The following is a 22621-nucleotide window of genomic DNA, read 5'->3' as shown; positions in this document are numbered from 1 at the left end:
AAACTAGGAAAACTGAAAATTATCTTTTCAGAATTGATACAATATATACTGAAAAAATTATCTGAAAATGCAATTTTTGAAATGTCAAAAGCAAACAAATACTGACTGATAATAAACCTAAGATATAAGCTTGGATACCTGTTTGGCCTTGAGTGCTTTCTGGAAGATTCGGAGGAAGGCAGCCAAACTGAACCTGTACATGTTGTTGATTTTGGCCAGGTCACTAATGACAAAATACATCCTACTACCACTCTCTGCTAGAGGTAGGTAGGTATTTCTCTCCTATATCAAAAATTCAAACTCCTAATGTATAACAGTAAAATGTGATAATACATTGGGAAATGTGTGTCAATTGAATTTTTCGTACGAAATCCACATGAAAAAGGCACGAAACGAGTACGAGGACACATATCTTCCAGGTGTATTTTACAAGAAAAGAACACGAAAGTGAAATTCACATGAAAATTGCGTGAAAAAAAATCATCTGAAACTCTTTCCATGTGAAATTTACATAAACTACATTTGGCTGTGATGAAAATACCTTTGAATTTCATTTTGAGAAAAAATACAAAAAATATTTATAAATCAGGTACTCAAGAGAAGTTTCTCACAAAGCCATCTTGACATGCATTAACACCAATGACTGAAGAAAAAAAAGTCCCTGCCATTTTACATCAAATTGTTATCTCAATTTGTTCATCCCCAACAAAATGTTTTTGCTCTCTATAAAAATTCCTATATCTTGATCCAGTTGTTAAGTTAAGCCCTGTACTGACCTGGTCCAGTGAGGCCTGTAGACGGACAGATTCTGTCAGGGACTCAGTAATCGTAATACTGCTAGCCTTTGTCTTATTTAGAGAGTCTAGCAACTCCTTGTTTTCTAGAATGTTTCCCTTGGCATTGGCCAATTCCTAAAACAAAGAAGTATTGCACAAGTGGTGGACAATATACATGTATAATAAATCAATGCAGTATCAAATTAACATTCACAGAAATTAAGCCATTAATGATGCATGAAAAGGTCAAGAAAATAAAGTGTTTTCAAAATTTAATTACCTCTAGTAAGGACTCCTCCATTTTGGCCAGCTGAATTTTTAGATCCTCCTCTGTCTTCAGTAACTCAGTCTTCCTGACCTCCAGTTCTGGCTTCTCGTTCTGTATAGTGGCCGCTAGCAGCTACAGAAGGAGCAAAAGAAATTGATCTCCTCAGTTGTACAACACAAGCATAATGACAATAGCTTTTATAAAAGTAATTATTTTTTTAACATTACATTGTAACATTATGCACATTTCATTTACATTATAATCATAAAAGACAGAAATTAGTATTACAAGAACCATTCCAAACTTGAGCCATAAATCTCTCTGTGTAGAAAAAAATCTGTCAACACACAAATATTTTCTGTATTGTTATGTAGCACTTTTCCCCACCTGTCCTGTCAGCCCCGCCCTAGTGGTGGTGAAATTGACCTCCGTAATGATGGAGAATGCATCAGGAGGGATCTCAGGGTTGGGATTTCTGGTGGTCAGGAAAAGTCGGAATTCCTCATTGTAATCAATTGTTTTCTCCCCAATTTGAACAACATATCTAGGGCCTAAAAAACATTTGTACACATCAAAAATCAAAATCTCTTGTATATGCAACACTTTTTCATTAAGCCCTGTTAATCTTTTTAATAAAAAAATCTTTTTTTTAAGTGTCAAAATGAAGTACGGTAAAATTATTTAGCTGTCAAAAGCCAACATACAAAAGACATATTATGAATGATTTCAAGACAATAATGTGTGCATATTGCATGAACTTTGACTTCTGACCTTGAGCTGTAAGGTCACCACGTAACAATGGATACAAGATAGGTTCCACACCATCCACTTCCTGTATGATCAAAGTTTTTCCGAATCTGACAGCAAGCTCCAGAGATGTTGTAAAGTTGGCATCCTGTCAGAGAAATATAAAGTCTGTGTTTCAAATCATTTCTCAAATGATTGTCAAGTCTGTTAAATAAGATTTTTGAATATTTTAGCCTTTTTAGCTCTAAATGCATGTACAATATAATCAAACTGTTTTGATCAATCAGGCTAAAACATGTAGTGTGTTGTCATAATGAGAATATTAATGCTGACCTGTTGGTTGATGACCTCCAGACGGTTCTCTTTCAGATGAGTTTTCAGCCAATCAGTGGCTCTGGAGGAGGGGTCAATTAGAAATGGTCTCAGTGTACTCTAAAACATTTATAAAAACATAATTATATAGTGGAGATAAGGTTATTTAAACAATAAAATGCTTTCTTTGTTAATGTAGGAATGATGCGTAAGCATCTGCCTGGGTTATGTAAAAAAATTTCTGCAATGGTTACAATTATCCTTTAATCCAACATTAATGAATATAAAGAAAGACATTTTATTGATTTTTTTTATGTCTGCATAAAATAATCATACAAATTTTGATTAAAACAAAATTCAAGTACATTATGCCATTCCAAGAAAAAAAAATAACAACAGAATCTGTTTATCATTATTTTTTATCTTAGCACTGAAATAAACATGTATGTATATTATGATTATCACAGATAAGTTTGATATTCAGAATTTCACCAAATTTTTCTTCCATCACATAATAATTGAATGTTTTTTTTAATGACCAAACCCATCAAAAAGTCATTATTTTCAAAATTTCCAGTATGCACACATTCAAACATTTTACCATCACCTGTGATGTAAAAGTGCTTTCACTCATTTCTATTAAATGATTGTGCAGTACATGACTAGGTGAACATTTTCCTCAATTTTGGTGAGAGGAAAAAAAAAGAACATTTTAGTGAAAAATGTCAAAGTACATCAGCAGGATAAATATACTGTATATATAAGAAGTCAGAAGATGTAAAGATGGAGCATGAAGATTTATTTTTGTATTTAAACCTGGAAAGAGAGCAATATATATCTTGCATCTATGATCTTTTTCATACACAAACTCCAAAAGTGTTGGCAAGTTTATAAGTGCATTTGGATACAACAGTTTAACTCCATTTGTGCAAGATATATTTTTTCTTAAACTCTTAATACATTTATAAGATTTATAAGATTTACCATATATGTAATCATTTTTTTTTCTAAACATGTTTGTCAAACACAATGAAAAAACAAAGGCAAATGCCTCCTGTACATGGCCAATTTGTATATGATCTTGAAGACAGCTTGATTTAACATGAAGCTTTAACCTTGACCTTCAGCAAATGAATACATTTATATTCTTTGTCTATATAGATACACAGTTATGACCGAAAGAAAAGTAAAGCTGTGGATGAACAGATGAAAAAAAATCTGATCTTTAATTTTGCAAAAGCTACAAAATAAAATCAAGAGTGCTAGAATTAGAAGAGAGTGATAAAAACATAGGGACTTGAAAAGTGTGGTGACAAAAAAATTCAAAACACACAGGAGTCTCCATCTTACCCCTGCTGGAATATCATTGATCTGGTGTTCATATTGAATAAGTTAAAAGTTAATGTGCATGCATCAAAGAAAACATACATTATTATTCCCAAATCACTTTCTAGCTAAATCACATTACCTACATGTTATATATGTATGTATATATTAAACTAGCTAAAATTAGATATAAGTAATAAAGAAAATGAAACTAGGATCTACATGCATATAATTTTTGTTTCACTGTTAGCTGAGTTTACCATTGATGGCTGAAGACACTAGATTATAATAAAATATATGACATACACATCATGCCTAAATTATCTATTAATAATATAGCATGCTTTGTAACACATTTTAAACTTTTGTATTCACAATTCTAAAGAGCAATTTTGGGTTTTTTTTTCTTTCCTAGCTAAATTACATGTATATACAATAGAAATCATGCTGTTATATAAAAGCTGCTTAACTGATTGATTCATATCATGCATATATTGTACCAGTATTTTAATATGTAAATAAGTTTATATTTAGCATTTACTATTGACCAGACCTACATGACAGAATTTACCTGTAGAATGACTAGTGCATTTTCCATGGACAGTTCATCTGAGGGTAGCCCTTCTGCTTTCCAGATTAACTGTTCACTCTCAGTACTGAGGAATCGACGACAGTCAAAATTCTGTATCCCCAAAGCCTCTGACCAGCTGTTCAGGAAGTTCCTTCGAGCATCCTCGGGTGCCTGGGCTAGGTAAGTGATAAAGGCCGAGGCCAGCAGAGCTCTCTTAGGGAGTTCCTTCAACTCGTCAGAGAGTTCTCCCACCTAAAGTAGGAGAAATAAAATTCTCATTTGACAACAAGACTTATCAGTATAAAATGAAATGTTTAATTCAGAATAACTGATACACATTTACCTGATAATAATAATATGTATGAAAATAAGATTGTCCACTGAATATTCAAAATCACATTAAAACAATAAGAAATATCCCACTTTGATGAGGCATTATTACAAAATGAATAAAATTATTTTTTAAAAAAATTGAATAAAGAGGGTTAATCTGACTCTCTTAATTCCCCCCCCCCCCCAACCCTGTATCTCTTTCCCAACAAATCTGCATATTCTGACCTGTCTGCTCCATCTCTCATATTCCCCTTCCAGTTTTGTCACTAGTGTCTCTGCGGCCTGGATCGTCTCATTCTCTTTGTCCAGCTTTATCTTCAGCTCTGCTGCCTCTTTGGTCAAGGTCTCAAACCTGTTTCTAAGGGAGGCAACTTTTGCATCAACCTCATCTAAAGCTCTCTTCAGTTTATCCATCCTGCCTTCTGCTTTCTTGAGGTTTCTGTAAACAAAAAAGTAATGATAATAATAAAATCTAATTCCAAGACAGGAAAATGTATCCATAAACTTGCATAATGTGAATGCTCTTCCTTCATACCCCCCCCCCCTCCCCTTCCCCCCCAATTTCATCCTCTATCAGGGTAAAAGTTTCTGGCATATTTAAAAGAATTCTTGTAATTGGCATTTACACGAGAGAGAGAGAGAGAGAGAGAGAGAGAGAGAGAGAGAGAGAGAGAGAGAGAGAGAGAGAGAGAGAGAGGAGAAGAGTGATGGTCATAAACTGATGAAATTTGGTAAAAATACCTAATGAGCTCATTCTGTTCATTTTCCAGAGGTTCAATCTTTTCCAGTACATAGGAAAATTGTACATTTGCTTTTACCCAAGCTGCAAGGGGCTCAGCTGCCACAGAGGCTCTCTTAGCAACCTGTCAAAAAATATGACAATCAAAGATTAAGACTGACTTGAGACTTTGAAGCAACCTCACAACTTCTGAATTTTTGTGACTATTCAGACAGAGAGGAAATATGGTCATTTTTATTGACTTTGTATACCACTTCATTACTGTTAATCAGATTGACATTATAAAATTTGATCATTTTACCGCAGGTTCAAATGAGTCTTTGCTTTTCTTGATCAGGGCCTCCACTCCTTTCCTAATGTCTGGGGTGATTTTTCTGGCATCAAATGTCTGAATTTCTTCCTTCACTCCTCTCTTTGCCAAAAAACTATCAAAAGAGAAACATTTTTCATAAGGCTAAATTTGTCCTTGTTAAAACATTATACATGTGGCATAAATTTTAAAGATATGCATATCAAGAAGCACAAACCTCTTCATGCTGACCCAGGAGGTGTCAAAAATCCCCATAAGCCTGAGCACCCCTTCCAAGATGTCCCTGATGGTATCGGGAGGGGCTCTGAGGGAGCGAATCTCAGACAGAGACTCTGTTTTGATGTTCCCCACAGCTGCTTTGGCAGCCTTCACTAGTGGCTCCACCTCGGCCAGTTCCCTGTCGATCGCCTTCTTCCTTGTCTGTAGGACCTTGTCTTCCTCTGCTGCTTGTCTCTTCAGTTCTTCCATCTCATTTTTCTGGTCACTAGCATTCTACAAAAAATATTTCTTTTTTTATTGTTACAGCGAAACTTGTCTTATCAGGATGTATGTACTTGGAAATCTTGCCTAATACTATGTAAAATTTAAGTCTGTTTCAGTAAATTGAATTGTTTAAAATGTTCTCCAAATCGAAATGTTGTCTCATCCGCATAATTTCTATGGAACCAGCGGTGGCCGATTTAGACACCTTTTACTGTATTTACAAAAGAGAAAAATTAAGTGACAGACTTTATGATAATTTCTATCAATTTCTCATTGAACAAAAGAAAAAAAAACAATTCAAAACATTAAAGAAAAGAACTGTTGTAAAGAAATTTCAATATGTCTACTCTTTACCTGCATGCTGATGGTGATTTCTCTCAGAGCTGTGTCTGCCTCAGCCTGTTTCTCTGCCAGCAGCACACTCTGCTCTCCAGCTTTTCTTTTCAGTTCATCCACCAGCTGTTTGGCCTCATTCAGTTTTGATACACCGGCCTGTAAATGGTGCTGCCGTTTTTCCACCCCGGCCTTCTTGTTACTGTACACCGTCTGGTACGTATTGAGGAAGGCAATGTATCGGCGAGGGGTGGCTCCCATGTTGGCCTGCACACAGGACTCGTGGACGTGGAGGAAGGATTTGAGAAGTTCCTCTCCCCCTGACAGTTTCCTCTGGTGCCTCTTTTTCTCCCCAATACTGGCTCCCTCTATTTTGGGAGGTTTAGTTAGCAGCATAAAGGGTACCTGACAAAGGAATGACAGATTGTACTCAAGAAAAAATCAATAAACATTGTTTATACATCTATACGAAACAAACAATACATTTTTATAAATAATACAACAAAATAAAGCAATATATCATAATTTAATTTTTTTTTCCGTAAAGGGCGAGCAAGTCCCCTTCATACAAGAAATGCATTTCAAAGTATTGGTTTATGACAAAATATCTTCGACCTAAAATACTTTTTTCATTGTTAATTTTTTGTAAGCATTTAAAATATTTCATTAAATCTCTGAAGATAAACAACACACTGAATCTCTAGATGTGAAATGTGTACACATTATTACCTTGATCATTGAGTCTCTACTCCAGGACTCCATCCACTGAACAGCACACTCTTTGTACAGGGCAGGGTTACTCTCACAATTCAGGGTGAAGGAATTGTTACTGCAGTCCATAATCAGAGCTATGTGCAGATTGGTCTTGATTCCTGAAAGTAATTTTTATATCTCTCAATGAAAATCAAATTTTATATTCTTGTCTCAGTGAAAACCATAACTCCAAATATATTATAACTACTATAACAGCAAATAATGTGAGTTATATCTCATATTCATGGGCCAATTTGCCACCAATTCTTTCTAATGTTCAAAAAGAAAACCTGATGAAAATTCCCAGATAACATACTTGTGGCATAGAAGTTGATGAGTGTTCCTCTGAAGCCTGCTTCTGAGGCCATGTCCCTGAGAGGTGACAGGAGGGGCTCTAGCTCCTCTGGGGAGTATAGCCCTGGAACCTCTCCTGAGGACAGGAGGCTGTTGATCATCTCAAGAAACTGAGGCTCCACAAACTGGTGGTCCTCAAGGAGAAGTACTACCTGCTCCCCCTCAATTCCAGCCAGCTGCATCACCTACAGGTACAAAGGGATCTTTTCATAAACAGACTGACAGATACATGGTAAATGAACTAATTTTGCCTCATTAAGATGCATTTGAAATTAACAAAATTCTGGTTTACATCGAGTATCTAACTTAACAATATTCAGCTTAACAAATTCCAAGTTAGCTATAATAGACAACAAATATGATAAAATTGAATTCAATGTTGCAGTTAATGTTTTCTTTGAGGTCTCTTTACTTACAGTTTTCAGATCATTTTTGAACTGCTTCATTCCATAGGAACGGGACACCTTTGGGGAGAACAGGTGCATCTGATGCATGTGAGCTACCAGGAGAACTGCAGTCCTTCTCCCAACACCACTCCTACCCGCTAACAGAAGGGACCCTCCAGGGAGGGTCAGAACTCTGTCCACTCTGGCAATATTGTCTAGAACTTCTCGGAAGAGCAGAATGTCCAAGTCTCTGTTTTCTCGACCTGTTCAGGAAAATTCAAGTGAAGAAAATTTATTGTGTGCAGTTCTTCACATACAGTTCCATACACTCCCTTCTTTTCATTGGGTACATACATTTTTAGCCTTATAAATGGAAGAAAATATCTATAAAAATTCTGCACTGTTTTTGTACAACTTCAACTTTTAGAGGGCAGTGGTAAAGAATTGAACAACATACTGTAAAGTTTGAGTCCTCTTTCTATCACTGCTGTCAGATCGTCACTGTTGAGTTTCCCCAGGGGTTTTCCTGTAGGTGGTAGAGGGGCACCTGCAGCCACAGCTGGTCCTCCATCCTCATGGCGGGCTCCCCAGGTCACAAAGTAGTCAGCTAAAATAAATTATAACTTTTATTTTCTTTTTTTGTTGTTGAGACAGTGTAGAAGTTAAATAAAATCACAAAACTCCAACAGAATCCAGACAAATGATAGATCACATACAAGTAAATTATAACATAATTTTAAGAATCAAATCCTATAATTCAAGTAGTAGATTATAATTCATATGAATCCAGTATTCTAATTGTATAACTCAGGAAATATACACATAACACTAATTACTCCAGAAAAATATGATTACATGTACATATTCCCCTCACTTCAGTTCCTTTACTTTTCACTCCATAGTGATATACAGTATGTTTGCTTTACAGATTCTAGAAGTATCTATGGATTAAAACTTTTCCTTATTTCCATGTTTACTCTACAAATATATAGATCTTACTGTCTAAGTTGTCAAATATGTTAGCTGACCAGTCAGCTCTAACAGTAGACATCAGAATGCTGTCAAACTTATTCTGGCCGTCAGACCCAACTACTCGATCTCGGAACAGGCGTCGAGCCTCGTAGGCCCAGATCTCAAGGACATGATCACTTGAGCCTTCCTTGGCCCCAGCATTGAGGTCGTATCTTAGAAGACTCAGACACCAGTCAGTCAAGTCCCTGGGGGTAAACAGATAGTGGCTGTAGTCATCCACTGTGAACCTTGACCTCAACTAAATATAAAGAAAAAAAGAAAGAATTTCTGACTATTTTGCAAAAATTCAGTTTTGTAATACTTCAGTTTCATATGAACAACTTGCCAATTCTAGGGACATTCATTTAATATTTTACATATCTTTTGATTTACTGAATCTATTCTTCTTGCACTATTTACATATTTCATGTGCAACAGCTTTTTTATTTCTAAGATTAACAAAATAATTTTATTGCATCTTTCAATTGTAATAAATATAAACATGTATGAATACACCTCCTCCTTTAAATGAACTGTCATATATAGGCCAGACAATATACATTACCTGATCATACAGTTGTACCATGGAACCAGCCAAGGCATACACTTTGGCAGGATTACCCCAAACTGGGTGCCGTCCAAGTTGTCTGTTAAGTATGGGGGTCAGGTAGGCTCCATAGATAGCCTGGAGCTGCTCTTTGTCAGGGTAGCTACAAAAAAAAATCAATCATACATATTTTCTTCAATGGCTAACTACCCTATCTGCTAAAGGACATTTTTTATTCCCTTTCTTTGTCATTTCATGACTGTGAAAATACTTTCTGAATCTTCATATGTTAGTAATGGTACATACTAAACTTATTAAAATCACACTTATCACATTACTTTTATACTTTCATTTTATGTTGAGCTATTTCAGTAGGTAAATTTTTGTACATATTTTTATGAAAAAAAATTTCCATAGCTGGTCAGATTAAACAAAATAAGCAACATAGTTTTGAACTTTATCTTCTCATTCCCTGTATAATTTAAGTCTAATGATTGAAGGACCATTGTGCAACTTTCATAATGCCAAAAGATGCTGTACACCATTCTAAAACAAACCTTGAGGAAATTCCAGCTAAAACTATATATTTGGTAATTTTTCTTTGAATTATACATAAATTTTCATCACTTCATATCTATTCTAACCCCTGGTAATGTATGCTGAATTTTTGACAAAGAACATCTTATGGGATATGTATCATTGTTTTAAATTAAGAATATCTTGAAAAATTACCAATGGGTTAGGTACGTCGTACATCTGAAGTATTTAAAGCATGTTGCAATGGATCTTATATCTATCAATGCTTACCCAATGCAGCAGATTCTGACAATGGATGTGAAGCGGGTGGTCAATTTATGACGACCAAGGCCTGTCCCAGCATTCATACTGGCCACAATTTGTACTCCCTCCAGGCCAACCCATTCCAAGTTGTGGTCATAGAAACCATTGTAAGTTATGACCTAAAACAAAGACCACATGTATTTTCAATGGTCACAGAAAAAATATTGACATTTTTTAAAAATCATGTAAATTAATGAACAAAGTTATTTAACTGCCATGTAACACTAAATTTTGATGGGAAGTTAACTGCATCAAAATTTGAGTTTTGTATATCCCATTCCCCAAACCAGAAAATGATACCTTAATTGATCAAATGATTTTTCAGATAATAATGATTATGTACCTGTTGGAGGAAAGCCACTAGCTGACACGTTCCCCACTTGTCTGGTTTAGGCAGGTTGAGATCCTTCAAGTACAGAACCAGGCGTTCACAGTCTTTGGGTCGGTACACCCGCCCTGTGTTTGTGTTCAGCACCATACAGCTCTGGCTCAGCTTCTGTAGAACATGTGTGGGGTTGGTCTGGGCACTGCAGTGAACCACAGCAACCTGGGTAGATCTCAACTGCTCAAAGCAATGTTTAAGCAACATCCTGAAATCAAAGGGCATCAATTATTTTACAAGTGAAATTACATCATTTTACTAGTAATTGTAATTATCTCCTTCCTGTTGTCTATCAGCACTTTGTAATTCTCTGTATGCAATGACAACATTGAAAGAAGAAAAAAGTTTAATGTGATGTTTAATGGCCTGCTAAAAGCCAATAAACAGTGAAAACAGCAGATATAAACAGATATTTTATTCTTCCTGTCCATAGGAACAAATTACTGTAGAAGTGGTTATATTGAAGGGTTGAAAGTTTGACGATTTCAGTATATTATAAAAAATAGCAAGTGGAAACTTTGACGATCTACTAGTATGTAACAGTGCTCTTGAACAGGAATGTGAAAGTTGATGAGTGGAAACTTTGACGATTATTAGAAATACATCAATTTCGTCAATGTTTCCACATCGTCAAAGTTTCCACTTTACAGTAAACTCTGCTTGAGTGGTTAACTTTAGATTTACTTGCTAAATACTTGCTGTATCTGTACTAGAGTAACTTTTCCAGTTTAGAAAAACTTGATAACACGTGTGTGTTCTGTCTGAGTACCTACCCCTTTCCACATCCTTCGGGTCCCACCAAAATGAAGGGCTGTTTGTTGTCAGCCTGTAGCCATGGGGCAAAGTAATCCAGACCCCTCTGTACATCCCCTGTCCTCACCACAGGGAGTGACCCCCCAGAGGTGAAATTTTCAGCACTCAGGTCTCGGACAGCCTACAAAGTTTGGCAAAATCACCATCAATTATTTCAGTAATGTTTATTTTGTATCATCTGTTTTTCAAAATGTGATTTTTTCTGCATAATACAAATAATATAATTGACAATTGCAAAATAAGTGTTAAGATTTAAGTTTTTCATAATGTAAATTAAAGCATGTCAAAATAGAATTGTCATTATAAAAATTCTGTCTAAACTGCCCCAATCAAGCACTACATTTGTCTAATACATAACTATAAAATAAAACTGAAATCTAACTAAAATATGCAACAATATATAATAATTTGTAAACAATGTACGCAGACAGATCTTTATAAATCAAAGAAATGTTAAAAGGCCTCCTGTTCTGTTTTTAAAATTAACTTAATTCTTCAACTGTGTAAGTCTACAAAAATGAAATGCAGGTAACTGCCATTAAAGAAAGAAATGCAGGAAAATGTTCTAAGCAAGCACTCTTTTAACCAATATACTTGTGTCTTGAAACCAAGGAGTGCAAAGCAATGCATTCTAAATTGGATTCACGCACATTAAAGTAGATAAAAAAATAACCCAAGCAGTGTTTACATGTTTACAATAACCCATGTTTCACTGAACTTCACTACATCTTTTCTTTTATCTAAAATTTGTAAATATAAAGGGGAGCTTTGTTTTGCTTTTTAAATTCAATAAATGAACAGTGCATTGTTCAATAATGAATTCTTGAACAATTAACTGTCTGCATACTTGACTCAACATGAACATTATTACAATCACTTAGAACACATTAACTAACTAATAAAACAGTGCATACCCCATCTACAAAAACTTCTATCTGAAATAATTGCAATTAGTAATAAAACTCACATCCAAAGACTGAAAAATGAAATATTTACAAAAAATAGTATGCAACAGAGAATACCGGTAATAATCATATTGATCAAGGTCTTGTCTATTTATTTTCGGTACATGAGCTGGAGTTATAAACTGTCAAACTGATTAAGTGATGAATTGATTACTCAAGTTACATGTAATTTTTACCTCCATGCTGTAGGTCATTAGACGACCCATGTTTTCATCGTAGAACGTGTCAAGAGGACGTCTAGAATCTGGTGGCATCTCCTGAGTCCAAGTAAACACCTGAAATCATGAAAAAAAAAACCCTTTAAAATCTATCCAGATAAAAAAAATTCTGCTTTTTCATATTACTCATAATGATTCCACTGACTTTTCTAAGTTGGGTCAGCAAGTGACATCTGAATGCAAGATTAAACTGCATATACCACCAATGACTAATCTAACCTCTTTTGCAAAGGCTTCCCTGCTTCCTTCATTCAGATTCCCTCCTAATCCATGGATCAAGCAGACGGCAAAGTGAGCTTTGTTCCGGACATTGTGAAGATGGGAAAGTCCATTCAGAACCACCCCAATCAGACTTGTCTCCACCACAAAGTCATTCTGACAAGAACAAAATACAAAGTTAACATAAAATAATCCATAAGTCAGTGTATCACTTTAACTATTTACTCATCAACTTTCCCCACCTTATCTATGGGTGAATGTTACAATGATGAAGTAAAAACCCTAATGCTGCATAATAGTTATTTGATTACTCTAGGTAGATATAAAATTTTGGCAGACCTGCTTCAGGACCCAGTCCACAGCTTTGTAGAAGTAGTCCTCAATCCAGCCAGACATGATATGCTGTTCACTCTCAGTCTGGGAACTCAGCCAGGAGTTCACCACTGCCTTAATGTCTGTATCCTCATCACTAGCAATAAAGGGAGAGAGAGAGAGTTTGAAATAATGACATCTGTACATGCAATGCTTATTCCCATATAGTGTGGCCATAGTTTATAGACTGCTTCATGACGATAAAGAACATACAAAGAAAATCATACAAAATTTTCAACATCTTTTCTTTTATGTAAGATCAATTTTTAGAGGATGTTGAAAGAGTTTTAACTATCTGAAACCATATCTATGAGGATTCCAGGGAAGGGAAATGATATTTTTAACATTTGTGAATTACCTGAGGAAAATCATCCCCATTCTAGAGATGGTAGCAGGGGAGGCACAGCTGAGGTCATGGGTCTCAAACAGGAAGTTAACATTGGGTCCAAACTGGATTCTCTCTCCAGACGGCATGGTGAGGAGCCGGTTATCATCCAGGACAGAATTCAGAGACTCGATCCACTCCGGATCAATGTCACCATCACAGATAATCCAGGACTGGACCTCTGAAATAAACAATGAAAAGTGATTAACTGCCTCATCAGTGCTTAATACTACATATACAACTTAGAATTATTTATTTTACTCTTTGTGCTACCATTTTTAATTTCATATTTTTAACCCTTCAAGAGAGAAAAGCAAAGAACAAAAATAAATTTCCTTAACATCCACTAAAATGATCTTAACAGCTTGTCACTGCACCACACACAAGCCTTCCCTCAGTATCAGTACCTTACTATTTCTTCATACACAGTTAATACCTACCCTGGGGCTCCTTGACCACTTGTCTGGCACTGTAAGTCAAGACTCCATCTGTCCACTCTCTTGTGTCAATATCAATTTGACCCAGTAACTAATAATATATAAAGATGTACTAAAATCAGCTGCTTATAGTGTTCTTGTGAAACCACAAGTTCTACATACTTTTTTTCATGAAAACTTTAAGATGCTAGGACAGAAAGTTGGAATTCTACCTGTGTTCTGTGCATGGCTTTGGGATTCATTGTGTACTTCTTGACATCCTTGCCAAGTTTGTGGAGCCCAGATCGAAGGATCCTCCATAGTGTGGTTTTACCGGAACCACTTGGGCCCACCACCACCACCCCTGTCCTCTGTCTCAGCTGTTCATCCAGCTCCAAGGCCTTCTTGATCTGGAGGGAGAAATAATAAGTACATTGTAGCTTAGAGTAGTACATCGCATCGAACAGAACATTGCTTAAAGCTGCTTTAAAAAAAAAGAATGAACATATTCCTATGAATGAAAAATCTGCATAATCAAAATGCATACAATGTGGTATTATAAAGAACGTATGTGGTATTATAAAGAACATATGTGGTATTATAAAGAACGTGAGTGAAAATTCTGACATAAAAATTTAATTAGTAGAGTTTTTTTGTAGTATTGCAGTATAAATAAAGTCAATTTGTGGATTCATATTGGGTTAAATAAAAACAGTCTTGAGTTGTGGCGCCCCATCCAAATTTCTTTTTGCTAATTAAGCTATACATGTACCCACTTCAGTAAAACATATCCAAACCACCCCTCAATTGTTCTGGAAGATTTTGCCAGATTAGATGACATCAAGATTGTAGAATGTTTTAGGAACATAAAAAAATTATTTGGGGAATGAAATGTTTTGCAAGAAAGCACAGCATGCCGGAATGCACAACATCCTATTAAGCTGTGTTATTGCAAGTACTGCAAAATCAGCATGGTTACCGATATTCCAATTTCTGCAGCTCCTATATTATTCTTACCTGGATTTCATTAACCCTAAGGTTTTGGTCCTCACATACAGATCTTATGGCAGCTGCCAGCTCCTCAGACTCAATGTCCTTGAACTCAATTCCAGGGAAAACATCCTTCATTAGAGCATTGAAGCGAGCACAGTCCGAAAATGTCAGTTTGGACAAAGTGTTGATTCTCAAAGCCTGTACCACTAACTTGGCCTCGAATCTGCTGTCCACTTTAGCTGTTTTTATTCATAAAAAAAGAAATTTGAATAAATCAGGATTTTCCATCCCTAATTTTAAAATTAACTTTTGAAGTTTAATTGAAATATGGCAACATTAAACCCAATCGACTGGTAGGAATCTGTTTAATTTTTGTGCCAGACAAGGTATCATACACACCATCCTTTTTCTTGGCCTGCTGAAGTAAGTTTCCACAGCCTCTTAGAACAGTCTTCAGGGCTCTCAAGCCCCAGTCATAGTGCTGTTGTGGTGTCAATAGCTCCCTAAAAGTCAACCATGAAATAAATCTTGAGATATATGTCTTAAAGGACACTAAATACTCACTTCATTCAAATTGTGCATGCACTTATTTTAGAAGTAGGTCTCAATTTCAATATTTTTAAAATATGAATTTCAAAAATATTTGAAGTGAATATGTATTGAATTTCTTAACTCAATCTGTATAACTTGATACAAATAAATGGAAAAGGGTCATCTTTTCCACTGTGTATGTGCCATTGGTTCTCATATATTTCATATTATATCAATGTTTACAAGATCTAAAATTGAGCTATATCTTCTAAATGTGTAAATTTCTGATCCAACAATAGAATCATTCTCACTTGGACAGGTTGAATACAGCCACCAGTTTTCTGCCAAGCTCTTTGCCTGCCTTGAATCCTTCAGAGAAGAGAATAACTTCTGCAATTTGTTCATTGTCAGGCTTAGACATAGCTACTGGCCTGAACAACTGCTTCAAGTTGTCAGGTAACTTTTGTCGACCTCCATAACCCTTGCCTGCTGGGTTCATGGTGATGAAAATTCCAGAGTTGTGATCAATCTCCACCTGAAGAAAATTGCATGCATAAAAATAGAGAGTAAAATCATATACAGACAAACCTCATTATCTCAAACTCGAAGGGACTGAGAAAAAACTTCGAGATATCAAATGATTTGAGATGTCGAGGGTAAAATACTTAAAGAATAAGTGGTTGGGACTTCCAAATCATTTCTACATATCCATGGTATTCGACATATCATAGTTCGATATACATAAGTTCAACTGTACATGTTTCATGTATTGCATGGTTTGGAATCTATGACCAATATTTTCAATCAAAAACAGCAAATCTTAATTTAATTAAAAAATTTCCATGACATGTTCAAAGTTTTTTTTTTTTAAATATTCAGACATACGTTTCTGCCCAACAGCTCTGCCATGGGAGCCCGATTTTTGATGGCATCCTGGATGACTTGGATCTGCATGGACACAGCAGACAGCACTGCCTCTTCTAGACGATTGAACTCATCAAAACATCCCCAGGCTCCACACTTCACCAGACCAATAAAGATTCTTCCCATAGATTTCACATCGATACCCTGTCCAAATCAATGTACATGTAGTTGTGGCCAGGAAAATAATTTCTTTTAAAAAAGTTTCTTCTCACTCCAAAGCACAATGACACAAACCATATCTTATTTCAGAACCCAACCAAAATATCCTACACATAGCTTTGTCTATTTCTTAGATGATTTACCTCATCACAGTTGAAGACCAGAACCTGTCGACCAAACAATCCACCCAAAGCCTTGACAGACTCAGTTTTCCCGGTACCTGCTGGACCATAAGGGTTACCTCCCAGTCCCATGTGCATACCTGCAATTGAAAAAACTTCATCAAATTCTAATATTTTGCACTCAAAATTGTAAAATGCAGTGGTTGGTACTCTGAAAAATATATACATGTATAAATTCGAAATTTTCGAAAGCATAAATAAATTGCAATTGGCATCATTTTTTCATTGATCTTAGAAACTCTTTAAATAGCAGATTTATTTGCAGAAATTATTACTGGACAAATAGACAATGCCTGTGTGTTCAATCAAAACAGTATCCAAAATAACCTTGAGTGAGTGTTAGGTAGCACTTGTCTGTCAGTGGTGTGTGAACCAGTTTAGGGGCATTGCCCTGATACTCGTAAGTGTACTCAAACTCAGCATCCACCATCTGTATGCTACACAAGCCTTTTCTGTTCATGTAGAATCTGAAATTAAACAAAAATGCATTGAGCTATTGAATTTTGAGAGAGGGGCTGCTGTGAATATAAAATGAACTCTTCTATCTGCTTTAAAAATTATTGGCAGAAAAAATACAGAGCATGACTGATATTGTTGATGACAATTTTACATCTCACATACCTTTTCTTTAACTGTAGCACTACATACAATTTGTCCTGTTTTAACCCCATCTCCCCTAAATACAGGAAATTTTAACTATGATATTCTATTCTTACCTCAGCTGTTTATTCCACATCCATTCAGCTGGTGAGCGAGTATTTGTCTGCATCAGCTGATGAACCACGTCAATTGCATGAATGGTGTCCAGTATAAGAGCCTTCAACTTCAAGTCAAGGACATGTGTCTGGGTGTCACTGGTACTATCCCCAAGGTCAACATCTGTATAAGACTCCAGCTGGGAGGCTAGCTCCTTGTTGTACTGAGCCAGGCTGCCCTTCGAGATGGCATGCTCACAGCTTTCAGTGAAGCGGATCTGCTCAGCTAAGCACAGAATCTGTAATTAAAAACATACAGGCATTTGATTTTGATTTTGAGAACAACATACAATATCCTCTTCTGCTATTTGAGTCCCTAATACCAAAGTTACAGATTTGTTAAGGCCAACATTCAGCTTTGTTCAGGCTAACCCGCCTGATTTTCCTCACCTGTGATGGATATTTCCCGGGATCCAGACTTCCCTTGCCTCCTTTGGCATCCTTTAGACATTCCCTGAGGAGTTCTTGTAAAGTTTCCTTCATTTCATCAGCAAGTTTTCCAAGCCAGACCTATAATACATAAATGTACATTATTTATAAATCTTCAGTTAGGAAATTCCGGAACTTCTGTACAATATGTATGTAAAAGTAATTAGAAATTTCAAAAAGCTCATCTACAAACACAACAAAAATTTCAATTCTGTGTCTTCAACATACATGTACACAAGGCAATAAATTTGAAATCAAAATTCTGATTCTGCATCTCTGAAACTGATCCAAAATGGTGGACAGAAAATTCTGAAGCTCATAACTTTTGGTCACAAAAGTTACTTGATGGATTATAACCAAACAGCACATTAATTACCACAGGTACATGTATTACTCATACCACCCAATTTGCAAGGTTTTCTTTACAACTTTTTTTTGCAAGGGGTAAAAACTAAATTCTATTCATCAATATCATATATTTGACAAAAAATGCACTCCTTTATCTTTCACTGACCTCCACTTCAGGCATGATTTTGACTTTCTTGATCAGTGGAACAACCTCTCCATCCAAAGACTTCATGGCCAGAATGTGTGAAGCATTGTCATCAAACTCGACACTGTGGATACCAGCAAACAGCTTCTTCAAATGAGTCTGGATAACATTAGGATTGGTGGATTGTCCCAGGATCTCCAGTAAATCGTCATCTCCAATAAAGTAGAATCGCGGGAACAGGGATCTCTTTTCCTAAAATTACATAATTGATACTGAAGTAATGGCATGTTTTCTGGGATAATTTTTGAAAAAGTAATGGTACACTTTGTATTTTAGACAGCAAAATCACATATTTTGAAGAAACAAAACGTGGAAAGCTTTTCAAAGGTTGCGTTGAAAATAACATGTATTTGAATTGTTATTGAAGATGTGTAAACTTTACCTCCAGAAACTCATTGAGTGACTTCTGACATCTCTGAAGCTGATCCAACATGGTGGTCAGAAGATTCCGGAGCCCAGCTTTATTCACTAATGACAAAACTCTGTTGTCTCGACGGACATCCATCATAATGTTCCTGAAATAAAATTACCCCAGTGTTAGTTCAAATTTTTAGTGATGGACTGGTACCAAATTGTGGGCATTTACAAATCTGTGAAAGAAAGCCTACTATAGAACATTTCACAATGATTCTTTGTCATGCTACAGTTGGGAGGATATTGAGCATGTGTACCTGAAATCATCATCTACCCTCTTGAATCTCCCTTGCTCCTTGGGTAGGGCTCCCCGGCCAAAGATCGGTTCTAGATAAACCCACTTCCTCTGGATTTGGTTCAGGTTATGGAGGTACTCGTCCAGATCAGCCAGTCTCTGCTCCCAAACTGAGGCTTTGTCTTCAAAACTCTTGTAGTAAGGAGAGTCCTTCAGGGACTGCAGCAGAGCCTGGTTGTCTCCAACCTAAATTAATGGGAGATTACTCTATGTAGTCTGGGTATTTAGGAAGTACTGACAGGAATGTGTATTTTTAGTACTAATCAGATTGTTCACCATAGCCATGCATCTAAGACTAAAACCATACAACTGAAAACAAATGGTCTTTGGAATTTTAGATGTTTTACAACTTTCTTGAAAAGTTCACTAATGAATGGAAAAGATTCTTTCCATCACATCTTCATCAAAAGCAGAGAACCACCACTTTACCTGATTGACCAGGTCCTTCCAGTCTTTGATCAACATGATGTTGTTCTTCTTACTATCCTCATACTCAGTCAGTGTAAACACTGCTCCAGCTCCCCACAAGTCCAGCTCCCTAATGGCCTCCCGAATGGTTACCTCTCCCTGGGCTCTCTGGTTCAACTCCTTCAGGGCATCAGCATTTCTGATGATTTCATCGCTGGCATTGAGGACTTGTCCAAAGTTTAGTTTCTCCAGAGTGGTTCCCCTTGGCATGTGGAGCAGACGGAATAGTTCCATCCAATGGTCCTGAGAAAGAGGCTCTCCACGAACCCACTTCAGCACTGGCAGTACATTCTAAAGAAATTTAACGAATGAAGGTTTTCTTCCAAACCAGAAAATAATCATCCTTTGCTAAGAATCATTTCTCTTTGAAAATTCTAATGCAGTGTAACCAAAAAATTAAACCTGTTTTAAAACATTTTGTTAACATAGATTTTAACATCTGTATTATTATCTTTAACAATTCATTAACTCCTGACCTTGTATTTATCAATATCCTTCTGTAATCTCACTGTCATTGTGGTTGGCTCTTCAGATTTTAGCTTCTCATACCATGAACTCAAGAACTCCTCAAACACGTAGGCCTTGCTCCTATTCAAGTAAAACTTCAAAAGTTAACTACATGTACACGTACCATCACAGACAATACCAGAGAAATTAATAAACCATATGTTTTGTCCATGGAAATTCACACTCTTTGGTGCCTGTAACAGTATTGAATACTGTAAATTCCTAAATATACATGAGGAATTAACTATTGCGTAATTTTGCAAGAAGCATCACTAGCAAAATAAAATTAGTTGCTTTAATTTTTATGGTGCTGAATCCATATAGAATCTTTTGATCAACTGTCCCCTTGTAAATGATTGTTCATTTGATTTGACCTCAAAGAGCCAATTCGCGATATTAACTACTCACGTAATATAAGGAATCTAGTACTTAGACATAAGAACCTAAATGAGATCCAGTCCTCCTTGGCCAGTTCCTGTAGTCCATTGTTGAAGTCCTCATACAGTCCCCACATACTCTCATAATTAGCCATGTCTCCCTTTAGTTCATTAGCAATCTCCAGATCTGGCAGCTCCATCCCAAAGTGTTCACAGTCATGTCTGTTCAAAAATTTTAGAAAATTTATTTACAATCCAAATCACAAATCACAGTTTTAATAAGATGGTCTCTGTCTGTGTAAAATCAAGTCTTTTATAGCTTTGTTCACTTTACTCTCCTCTTTGAGCCTTCATGGATTCGCTAGACTGTATATTCAAGTTTGGTAAAATATTTATTGAAAATAAGTGAGAACCAAATGATTTCTTAACCAATTAACAGATTTTTGTTTCTTACTTTATTTTACTTTACAATTTGCTAAATTTAAATCATATTCTCTCTGAGGGTAGTTATAAGAAAAATAAAACAAAGCTTACATTAGTGTCTCCCTTGTCTTTTCCAGCTCTGCAAACTCTTGACGTTTATCCTTGATGACCTGTACTGCTGCCTCACATTTCTTCCTGTCCCCGTCCAGAGCGTCATCCCCAGGCTTCAGCTGATGCCAGCGGGCCGCAAACTTCTCAACCTCCTGGATAAAGGCTTTCACCCTGGAGTCCACATTATTCTTCATCACCTCAACCTTAATATTTAAGGAAAATAATTTTTGATCAGCAAGGATATGTCCAAGTGATCCCAAGATCCCGGTTAATGTTTGAGCTGGAATTTCAACTTTGTTATTTTGAACATTTAGTTATATCAATGTGCTTTGTCAAACCCACTGAGTTTTAACCCACAGAGATTTAACTAGATACACAAAATTTTCTATACTTTCATTAAAGTAAACTCAGACTTCATGTTTGAAAGCAATAAAGATTATTGATATCTTGAACTTACATACTTTTTCACCCATTTTTCATGGTCATTTGAACAATATTTTTTTAAACTTTGACCTATTTGAACTTACCTGTTCTTTGACCATGAGTTGATGACTCTCCATCATCAGTTCAAACTTGTCCCAGAATGCCTGAAGAGAACTCAGGGAATCTACTCCACCCCCAGCCACTGACCGCAATAGTTTGTTCTTAGCCTCAGCCTTCACAAACAGAGGCTGGATCTGTAAAGAGGAAAAAAGATGAGCTGCTGTTGGAAATTATATGAGGCATCAAATATAATCAAGCTTCTACTCACCATTATTGTACACAGAATCTACAGAGCTGTAAAGAACTAGTAGAATTTTGAAGCAAGAAATCTTTACGATAGTGAAGCATTATGTTTTTTCTTATACCAAGAATGACACTGAGCACCCCCATTTTCGAAACTTTTAAGTAAATTTTGTGTATTTATTTTACATTTTGAAAATAACTGACATTTCTTTGAATGAAGTTTTATTCAAGACTACATCTTCGCTAGCCAAGGGTTTTTGATCCGCTACTCTCCTCACAAACCCTTGGCATATGGTGCTATTAAAAGTTGGGTTGTTTTTCTTGAGTTGTGATTGGAGTTGATCGACATCGTTCGACCAATCAGCAATTGCTTTTGTAAATGATGATATTTGCCTTCGGGATATATCTTGATTCTTTAGTCTCGGGAATGAAAAACACAAGTAAACAATGATTTGTAAGATAACGTGCCACTCTATAAATAGATATGGTGTCATTCAGTCTTAAGCTGATATACAAATATTGTGATCAGGAATCTTATTGTAGATGTAGATTTGCACGATAAATAACAAATAAACATTGCTCGATATCTTCTTGTTAATTATTCTTTGAAAACCTAAATTTTCAAATACGCCTTTTTATTTTTGTCGATGACGCAATTTGTGCGTATGTTGGAAGATTCGAGATCACGTGTCGTAAACAATCCCAACTTTTGACTGCACCGTATGCCAAGGGTTTGTGAGGAGAGTAGCGGATCAGAAACCCTTGGCTAGCGAAGATGTCAAGACTAGTGTTAGATATATTCTTGCAACAAGCAACTGTTCCTAAATCATGGAAAGCTTACAACATGTATTACCCAATTCATAAGTGGACATCTTATGTTTAATAATTTAACTATACAGGTACATCAGTAACACT

At 36.0% G+C, this 22621-nt stretch overlaps 1 protein-coding gene across 1 annotated transcript in view; it reads right to left on the bottom strand.

The window, feature by feature from the left end:
• LOC133192125 (cytoplasmic dynein 2 heavy chain 1-like) overlaps positions 1 to 22621 on the bottom strand; it is a 35062-nt gene that overhangs the window by 5425 nt on the left and 7016 nt on the right. Inside the window, exons 17-60 of the mRNA XM_061328001.1 lie at positions 21508 to 21657; positions 20981 to 21183; positions 20513 to 20668; positions 20039 to 20150; positions 19524 to 19853; positions 19057 to 19280; positions 18768 to 18900; positions 18347 to 18577; positions 17794 to 17913; positions 17365 to 17642; positions 16976 to 17115; positions 16610 to 16728; positions 16269 to 16451; positions 15695 to 15918; positions 15252 to 15355; positions 14877 to 15091; positions 14093 to 14269; positions 13884 to 13971; positions 13417 to 13624; positions 13026 to 13155; positions 12687 to 12842; positions 12426 to 12524; positions 11245 to 11405; positions 10433 to 10679; positions 10057 to 10208; positions 9268 to 9412; positions 8691 to 8961; positions 8149 to 8298; positions 7722 to 7954; positions 7268 to 7490; positions 6928 to 7070; positions 6220 to 6603; positions 5600 to 5874; positions 5374 to 5497; positions 5075 to 5196; positions 4559 to 4772; positions 4001 to 4252; positions 3454 to 3474; positions 2125 to 2223; positions 1816 to 1939; positions 1432 to 1595; positions 1057 to 1176; positions 777 to 911; positions 139 to 282 (exon numbers count right to left, since the gene is read on the bottom strand). Of these exons, the coding sequence (XP_061183985.1) occupies positions 139 to 282; positions 777 to 911; positions 1057 to 1176; positions 1432 to 1595; positions 1816 to 1939; positions 2125 to 2223; positions 3454 to 3474; positions 4001 to 4252; positions 4559 to 4772; positions 5075 to 5196; positions 5374 to 5497; positions 5600 to 5874; positions 6220 to 6603; positions 6928 to 7070; positions 7268 to 7490; positions 7722 to 7954; positions 8149 to 8298; positions 8691 to 8961; positions 9268 to 9412; positions 10057 to 10208; positions 10433 to 10679; positions 11245 to 11405; positions 12426 to 12524; positions 12687 to 12842; positions 13026 to 13155; positions 13417 to 13624; positions 13884 to 13971; positions 14093 to 14269; positions 14877 to 15091; positions 15252 to 15355; positions 15695 to 15918; positions 16269 to 16451; positions 16610 to 16728; positions 16976 to 17115; positions 17365 to 17642; positions 17794 to 17913; positions 18347 to 18577; positions 18768 to 18900; positions 19057 to 19280; positions 19524 to 19853; positions 20039 to 20150; positions 20513 to 20668; positions 20981 to 21183; positions 21508 to 21657 (7683 nt within the window). The remainder of the gene's footprint in view (positions 1 to 138; positions 283 to 776; positions 912 to 1056; positions 1177 to 1431; positions 1596 to 1815; positions 1940 to 2124; positions 2224 to 3453; positions 3475 to 4000; positions 4253 to 4558; positions 4773 to 5074; positions 5197 to 5373; positions 5498 to 5599; positions 5875 to 6219; positions 6604 to 6927; positions 7071 to 7267; positions 7491 to 7721; positions 7955 to 8148; positions 8299 to 8690; positions 8962 to 9267; positions 9413 to 10056; positions 10209 to 10432; positions 10680 to 11244; positions 11406 to 12425; positions 12525 to 12686; positions 12843 to 13025; positions 13156 to 13416; positions 13625 to 13883; positions 13972 to 14092; positions 14270 to 14876; positions 15092 to 15251; positions 15356 to 15694; positions 15919 to 16268; positions 16452 to 16609; positions 16729 to 16975; positions 17116 to 17364; positions 17643 to 17793; positions 17914 to 18346; positions 18578 to 18767; positions 18901 to 19056; positions 19281 to 19523; positions 19854 to 20038; positions 20151 to 20512; positions 20669 to 20980; positions 21184 to 21507; positions 21658 to 22621) is intronic.

The sequence above is a fragment of the Saccostrea echinata genome, unplaced genomic scaffold, assembly GCF_033153115.1.
Source record: "Saccostrea echinata isolate AGI-Se365-2 ecotype Australia unplaced genomic scaffold, CSIRO_AGI_Sech_v1 ptg000025l, whole genome shotgun sequence".
Taxonomy (NCBI): Eukaryota; Metazoa; Mollusca; class Bivalvia; order Ostreida; family Ostreidae; genus Saccostrea; species Saccostrea echinata.
The sequence above is the reverse complement of the archived record's forward strand: the minus strand, read 5'-3'. Positions and strand labels throughout refer to the sequence as shown.